The sequence below is a fragment of the Mytilus trossulus genome, chromosome 7, assembly GCF_036588685.1.
Source record: "Mytilus trossulus isolate FHL-02 chromosome 7, PNRI_Mtr1.1.1.hap1, whole genome shotgun sequence".
In the NCBI taxonomy this organism is placed as follows: Eukaryota; Metazoa; Mollusca; class Bivalvia; order Mytilida; family Mytilidae; genus Mytilus; species Mytilus trossulus.
In genome coordinates this window covers 26,023,737-26,032,360 of record NC_086379.1, presented here as the reverse complement: position 1 = coordinate 26,032,360, position 8,624 = coordinate 26,023,737, and the positions used below count along the sequence as shown (strand labels likewise).

General features: G+C 33.6%; 1 protein-coding gene across 1 annotated transcript; it reads left to right on the top strand.

Annotated features, from left to right (window-relative positions):
* The first annotated feature begins 474 nt into the window (after window positions 1-474).
* On the top strand, window positions 475-7,053 carry LOC134724842 (peptidyl-prolyl cis-trans isomerase-like). The gene is made up of 5 exons (XM_063588135.1): window positions 475-661; window positions 2,897-2,927; window positions 5,436-5,621; window positions 6,188-6,263; window positions 6,787-7,053. The coding sequence occupies exons 1-5, from the start codon at window positions 593-595 to the stop codon at window positions 6,917-6,919; spliced, it is 495 nt and encodes a 164-aa protein (XP_063444205.1). The 5' UTR covers window positions 475-592; the 3' UTR covers window positions 6,920-7,053.
* Window positions 7,054-8,624: the final 1,571 nt, after the last annotated feature.

The following is an 8,624-nucleotide window of genomic DNA, read 5'->3' as shown; positions in this document are numbered from 1 at the left end:
TATACCTTAATATTAAGGTATATAGGAATTTTATTTTATTTTTGAGACAAGTGCCTGTGCGATCCAAGCAAAAACAAAATTTGCTCCAAAAAATTTAAGCCGTTTTATAACGAAAATGTTACGACCAAAATAAATCATTCCACTATAATAGCTAGATCATTTGAAATCAATTTAATTACATTTCATAACATTTGTATCAATATTGGTTGAAAATTCGGTATAAAATGTTGTTTCTCAAAATTTGAGATTTCTGCGGAAAAAAACAAATTCAGATCTAGTTTTTACCCTTATTTCAGTTTATATTTTAAAAAAAACACCAGAAGAAATCTACAGTGTATGAAAATTGTGGTTGTACAATGTAGTGGTGATACTATTTCGAAGCGAGGGTTTATAAACTATAATGAAAACAGTTCATATGACCCCTTTTAAAACCCAAATATGAAACAGACTATAAAAATCAATCTCGTTTCATCAAACTCGTTTTCATTTCTAGAGAAACCACGTGCTTCCTTCTTCTACCGGCTTCGAGAATCCCGCCATCACAATTCCGCTCACTCATTCATTTCACCTGATTTTCAGGAGATTATCAAGTATGGCAAACCCAAAATGTTTTTTCGATATGTCAATTGGAGGCAGTCCAGCTGGTAGAATTGTTATGGAGGTATGTTGTTACGTTATTTTCTATAACCAGCGGTATTTGTTGTGTTACCATGCAAGTGAAGGTAGCCGGCTTTCTTGAAAAGTGAAAGAATCGCGTTGTAAACTTGTATAAGGCGGACGCAATATTTTTGTTAAATTTTCGGCACTTGAATTAGACCGTGTATGAAGTTGTATAAAAAAGCTGCCGAATTACAATTAATTAGAATTAACAAAAAATAAGTGCCGACTATGTACAAGGTGAAGGCTGCGCGGATTGGATATTCATTTTCACCCGTTGCTTGTACCGCGTGTTTATTTCTTCTTCCGGTTTAGTACATCAGACCTTCTAAGGGATTATCATGCACGGCAGAGCCACTTTAAAATCTACTTCATACATTCACACAAGTATTGACTTAATGTAATGTCTCGCATAATTTTTGCATGACTGGCGATTTCATATTTGAATCCTATTTTTCAAAGTTTTTTCCACATTAAGTAAAGAAATCTACCTCATATTTAATGTGCCTGTAATCACTGAAATGCCCTTCTAAATTATTTTACTAAGCCAAAATTTTAATTTTGATATCCCCCTTTTTTCTGCCTATCCGAGAAATGAGAAAAAGATCTGTCTATCAATTTCTTTGGAGGCATAAACTTAAAAACATGCCATTTCAACTTAAATTTGCTTTTAAAGATGAATTATTTTCTGGATTCCTAATCAGGAGCATTTTTGAGATTCTGCCATCCTCACCATGAGTTGGCATACAGTGGCATGGAGTCCCCAGTGGCTGATGAAGCTGTGCATTACCCGATTGGTTTTGATTTGACCACCTATAAATCTCTTTATCAGTTCTAATTAGTCTATTCAGAAGATACCCAACTTCCTCTCCTGGAACTACTGTCTTTCACCAGTGTCAGGCTTGCATCACCATTATTTCTGTATACTCAAAGCAGGAAAGAGATGTCAAACTTTTGGAATCGATGGAAATTTGAAAATACCATATATATTAAACCATAGATACCTGATTCTTCTTTATATATCATAGATATAGGAAGATGTGGTATGAGTGCCAATGAGACAACCCTCCATCCAAATAACAATTTATAAAAGTAAACCATTATAGGCCGTCTTCCTCTGCCTTTACCTAAAAGCATCTTCGCTAGCCAAGGGTTACGATCCACTCCCGCTCTCTTCACCCTTGGCGGATTGAGATAACATTTCGGAGACACAAGGTAAGGATTTTTATTGGTTGCAGTCAAAACTCGCTGCATCCAATCAAAATACGCCTATAACATGATCACGTGTAAATGTAGAAAATGTTTGTAAACAATTGCCACGTGTTTTTTGTGCAACAAGCCTTTACATCCCTAAACATACGACTATTTTTAGTGAAAACTTGAATGTTTTTAATCAACAAATAGAAGTTCCTGTGTATGTTTCATGCACAAATGCATGAATGTTGACGTATGCTTCCATTTCCGGCTTTACCAAGTGTGTAGAATCTAGACGCTACCGTGTTTTTACCTCCAAATTGAAGAGTTCAAGTGCTACCATTGGTCAAGACTAATGTATTCAGAATTGGCGTTATTTTTATCTTCCGATAGATGGCGCAACATTGTTATCACAAATGTTGGCTCAATCCGCCAAGGGTGAAGAGAGCGGGAGTGGATCGTAACCCTTGGCTAGCGAAGATGACCTAAAAGAAACATGACAAAATATAATAGACATCAGCTGTTCTGGTCACTGCTGTAAACCTGTCTTCCTCTTCCTTTACCTAAATGTACGGCCTTCAACACGGAACATGGCTCACACCGAAACAAGCTATAAAGGACAACAAAATTACCTGCCAACTTTTAAAAATGCCCATGGGAGTTTTATGTGCAAGAGAGCTCTTTTAAAGTCCTTAAAATCGGCAAAGGAGTGTTCAAATGTATTTAAATGATGTTTAGCTACTTCATACATTATACTTTTAAAACCCTATAGCCATTGGCATTGTAAAATTTACTGTTTTGTTTAAAATTGTGGTCAAAACTGCTCTTACAAAATTTCCATCTGGGAGTTCAGCTTTCATGGTGGAAATCTACAGCTTATATTGACAGTTGGCAGGGAGGGATGAAACATTCCCTTAATTTTTGAGGCGGCCAAATCTTAAAATTGCTCTCAATACTTGGAATTTTTTCAAAAAATTTAAAGCATCCAAATTTGTTCTCCTGAAATAAAATAAAACTACAGCCTAACATATATTTCTCTTTTCAGTTGAGAGCTGATGTTGTGCCAAAAACAGCAGGTATGTATATTTCAATTTTCTATTTAATTGAGTGAGGTCAAAACAGAAGGTGACCGCAAGACATTGATCTTGAAATTCTCAACATTATAACTATTAACAACATCCAATCAGAAGAAAAGCAACTTAAATTTTCTCACAATTTTTTGCCGATAGGAATGGAAAATCTTATTTTGAACAACCCTTGTATATTTCAAATTTAATACAATGAAATGAAATCCAACACTAGACCAATAAGCGTTCAGAAGAGAGTCAATCAATTTATATTGTATGCAGTGCTCCAGCTAGAATTCAAAAGGGACAGGGTGCCAGTGGAAGGCAGGGCACTTTTTTATGATAGGAGAAACCACTGCTCATTTCTTTTGTCTACGTCCCTGCGTGTATCACCGAGTTCACATATTTTTTTACAGTATATATTGTTAGTAAAGATGCATATGTTGTTGTTTTGATTATTTATTCTATAAAATTTGCAGAAGAAAAGTCATTCATACTACTTGTTCATAAAACATGGCAATACACATTCATACTTTTAACCAAAAGAGGCAAAATAAACTTACTATTATCCCCCACCCCCTCTCCTTCCAAAAAGAAAAAAGAACATAAACTAAACATCTCCTAGTTTACCATACATGTACATGACAGAGTAGTTGTATTTTCAAAATTTTTATCTAGAGCTTGGCCCTCAAAACCCTTTTTCAGGAATGTATTATTTAGTGTAGCTTCATTTGTTATGAGAGTTTAACTGCACACTTCCAATTTTTTAAGTTGATAGCTTGACACCATCCAAACAATAACTTTATTAATATTTCTTTCTTGAGAATGTATAAAACATGGATTGCCAAAAGTAGGATTATTAAAAATAAATTGCAATATATTTTTTTTGTATGTTTAAAGACAGTTAATATCCTAAAGGTAACATTCTTATATATAATTTTGTATTCAATTGATTATTTTTTCCTATTTTTAGTTCTTGATAATATTTTAGCAGCACAATTTTGTAATAAGCTTTTTCAGGGGAAGTAACTCCAAAATTAATTTCCAACTTGTTTACGTCTGCTTGTCGCTCACAAGTTGAGATGGACGATGTTTCTGTGAAGGAATAGTTTTATTTTGATTACTTCAATTCAATTCTAAATTCATGAGTCTTTATTCATACACTCTTCCATTGTGACTTGGAGATTGAAAAGCAAATGCCCATTCAGCATATTTATGACAAAAAGGTACATTGTCTTAATTAGGGCGCACTACGTTTGCGCGCATTTGGGGATTAAAATATTTTACATTTGTGCGCAGCTTTTGATTACATTTGCGCGCATTTATTTTACAGGTAATCTCGGGTAAAAATATAAATAAAAATTATATTAAGTTATAAATAACTAAAAAAAATTTGTATTTTCATATTAATCAATTATTAATTTAAAAAATAGTTTGTTTATCAGTCAAATTATATACTGTTCATATTGAATTCTAAAAGCAAGTAAAAACTCTGTTATAGCTTTTAATACGGTCAAGTTACAATACATGTATATGAATGGGCTTATGAGACTTACACTAAAGGAAGGGGTACTGATACATTTGTTGTACTTGTAAATAATTGAACAAATTAATAGATAAATAAGCATATATTACCTGTATTTTCCCTAAAAAAATACTGATTGAATACTTTCAAAATATGTGCCTTATGATAACATTAAGAATCATCAATGGAAATGGGGAAGGTGTCAAAGAGACAACAAAATAATTGAACAAATTAATAGATAAATAAGCATTATTACCTGAGTTTACCTGCCCAAAAAATGCGCGCAAACATAATGCACCGCTTAATTAAATTACCTAGTAATTAATAGCACCTTTGAAGTCTTATCCACAATAATTGATTGTAATGACATGATTAACCTCGTTACCTGGGGGCAATCACCAGGTGTCATATATTTTATTTAACTTCTGATAAGAAATCGATGAAACAAAGGGCAATTTTACCAAAAACAGTGCAAGGGTTTTTCGGAAAACAGCGTCAGGGCAGAAGGGTGTGGCTCCCTTTTATTTTGGGCTAACGAGGTATGGATTATGTCCCTTTTGCCAGTATCTTATAAACTAGCAAGATATTATGATGTGTGCGTAACGTATATTTAAAGCTTTACACATATTAACCCTTTCCTGCATAGTGACGACTTTTGACGCCACCCACTATACTCCATAATGACGTCTGTGTAGTACTAAAATTAAAACTTCAAAGTGTCTGCAGTAGACTTGATAAAATTTGTATCCAATAACAAATATGAAAACTTGAAGGAATATCTTAGGAATATCTTGTCTTAAATTTATTTGATGTAATAAAGGGTTAACAAGAGATTTTTACATTTACTGCTCAACCTTGTGTTCCAGGATTTTTTTCAATTGCAGAAAAGTCAATATTAAGAAAATCTAGTCTGGGAAAAAAAACCCAGTCACTACCAGTATTATGTCCTTGGAAAAATAATTTATTTACAAGAATCTGTTCTTAATTTTTAGAAAACTTCAGAGCTCTCTGCACTGGTGAAAAAGGTTTTGGATTCGCAGAAAGCAAATTCCACCGAGTAATTCCAGGATTCATGTGTCAAGGTGGAGATTTCACCAGAGGAGACGGAACTGGCGGCAAAAGCATCTATGGCAATAAATTTGAGGACGAGAACTTCAAGCTGAACCATACTGGTCCAGGTAAAAATTCGTTTGAATTTCTGTTCAAACTTTTGAAATGGAGGATCAATCTCCTCCACAGGTTCACACTGTCATATGTAGAAATATGGTCATCAGTACAAGTCATTCTAAAGAGGGATGACTGTTCGGGAACGAGATGTATACATATTCAGCAACTAAATTTTATTGAAAGGGAATTCAAATTTTAACGCCTTGCGTGAGGAGAGTTGCATGCAACACACATTGAACTAAAAGATTATTTGTTCAATTTTAGAAACATTTTTGTTCTCAATGACAAATCAAGGACTTATATACGTCCCTGGACAAATTAATAGAAATTATAAGTCAATGAAATCATAATCGATAATGACATCTTACTTGAATATCATACTTAAAAAAGAAATGTGTCATCAAGTTCTGTAAAATGCTGTATTCTCTAAATCAGGGTTAATATTTATTGTTTCCTGGTTTTGCTTTCAATTTCATGTCTTATAGTTTTATGTTTTATAGTTTTAAGAGACATTTACCATAACCTGTGGAAGACGAAATTGCAAAATAAATTAACATTCAAATCAATTGCATTTCAGGAATTTTATCCATGGCAAATGCTGGTAAAAACACTAATGGATCACAATTTTTCCTCTGCACAGCAGAAACTACATGGTAAGTATATATATATATATATATTCATGTACTGCAATCCTGTGAATTCTGTCTGTACTTGCACTGATAGGTCTTCATTTCCCCCAGATTTTTTTTATCCAAGATCAAAGCCTTTCTGAAAAATGGAATCCAGCTATTCTTAGTTTGTATCTGTACTGTGATTTTCACATGCATGGATAATCAACTTCCTGTTGACAGAATGATCATAGTGCTTAAAAAATTAGATTAAATATAAACAGGAAGTTGATAAGTGAACACTACAGAGTTTGTTGTATTTTACTACATTTTAAATTAATACATTGGTCATACATTTGAGTGCATGCTGGTAAATCTTGAGCTCGAAATCCATGTTCAATAATGTATATATCAAGAATAGTAGAGGCCATTCAAACAGGAAACTACAAATGCCTATTGGAAATGATCAAATGGTTAATAATAGAATTAGTATTCGTCATATATTACTTCATAGTTTTACTACGGAAAAATGTTCTCAAATTTATAGTTTTCTTACTCTTTTCAACAGGTTGAATGGCAAACATGTTGTATTTGGCAGTGTTGTTGAAGGAATGGACATTGTAAAGAAAATCGAGGGTGTTGGATCTCAAAGTGGCAAGACCGCCAAAGAAGTCAAGATCACAGCCAGTGGACAACTATAGAAAGACTCATATCTTGTGCAATTTTTTTTTTTTTTTTTAATGGATATTTTATAGAAAAATAGCGGAAATACTGGTGTAGATCTTTTCTACGAATGAAAATCTTGGACAATAAAGTGCTAGCTTAACAGACTGTATTTTTTGTTAAATATTTTGTTTATATTGCCTTTCTCTCTGTTCTTATGATGCTTCCAGCACCGTGTATCAATCAATATTCAATGTACATTTCTCAACATATGAAATTTCTGCTCCTAAATAATTTTCGCATCGATTTTTTTTCCTATTCACAAAACAACTGGTATTCTAATAAGAACAATTAACTTGTACAAGCGCAAATAGTTGTGAATGTCAACACCAACTTTCAATTTCGATACAGTTATTGAGAAATTTGCATGTTTTATCTGAAAGAAGCATAATACAGGGCAAAAATAATAGTTACCAATCATAAACCTACATGTGATTACTCATTCCTTGAAACTTTTTGGGTAATAAATTAGTATGAAAATAAAGATTTTGTGTACGGTGTACAACAACTTGACTGCGCCATACATAAGGATTTATGTGGTCAGCTAAAAACCGTACACAACACTTCTTTCGGGATAAAATATCGAAAAAATAACATGTATGAAAGATTTCAATGCCAAATAACAGCTGTACTTATTACACACACAGTTGCCTTCTACCAGAAAAAGATGAATAAAGGATTACATCGGATGAGAAGCGTGCCAACTTGTTTGACAAGTATTTGCACATGTTTTTAGTAATCGTTCTTGTTATGAGAAAATAATGAGACATCTCTAATTATCAACCTACAACCAAATTCTTTCTTAAAACAGCAATTATGTTTAGATTGAGTACACATTGATATTATGTGAACAAACAAAGACTTGTTACTGTGTAAGATCAAAATCGCCCACGCCTGGTTGGTTAGTACCTATATCCGCTGTACGATGATACAGGGTGCAAAAGAAAGAAAAAAAGTTGAAAATGTTTAGTGAAACCATGCACCGTTAGCAACTAGTTCGATGTCCCAGTCGGGCAGACTTGTCAAAATGTAATAGTCCTATAGGGACAAGTTTTGATGTTTAGTTTTCTGACCAGCAGATGAATGAGATTTTGGCACAGACTGGTGCTAACTTTGTCTTGAAGCAAACTGCTTCCATGTGACAACTTGGTTTAACTTTGAATTATCATAGGGCCTTATTACTTTTCTGTTAACTGAACTACCCATTATAAAGTGCAGGCCAAATCGTATTTGCTGGTCTGAAATTCTATTTTTTGTCGAGCCTGCAACTTTTGTTGCAGAAAGCTCGAGACAGGGATAGTGATCCGGTGGCGGTGTTGGCTCACTTCTTAAAAGCTTTATATTTTAGAAGGTAGAAGACCTGGATGCTTCATACATTGTATATAGACTTCAGTCAGTCACATGTCCAATGTCCTTGACCTCATTTTCATGGTTCAGTGACTACTTGAAAAAAAAGTTCCAAGATTTTTTGTAATGTTAAATTCTCTTATTATAAGTAATTGGATAACTATATTTGGTATGTGCGTACCTTGCAAGGTCGTCATGTCCGTCGGACAGTTTTCACTTGACCTCCACCTCAATTCATAAATCAGTGAACAAGGTTAAGTTTTGGTGGTCAAGTCCATATCTCAGATACTATAAACTAATAGGTTTAGTATATTTGTTGTGTGGAAGGACTGTAAG

Bases quoted from the DNA above. Each gene is read 5' to 3' on its own strand.
- LOC134724842 (XM_063588135.1), top strand. From the start codon at position 593: ATGGCAAACCCAAAATGTTTTTTCGATATGTCAATTGGAGGCAGTCCA. The intron at 662-2,896 runs GTATGTTGTTAC...TTCTCTTTTCAG, and splicing joins CTGGTAGAATTGTTATGGAG to TTGAGAGCTGATGTTGTGCC. The intron at 6,264-6,786 runs GTAAGTATATAT...TCTTTTCAACAG, and splicing joins TGCACAGCAGAAACTACATG to GTTGAATGGCAAACATGTTG.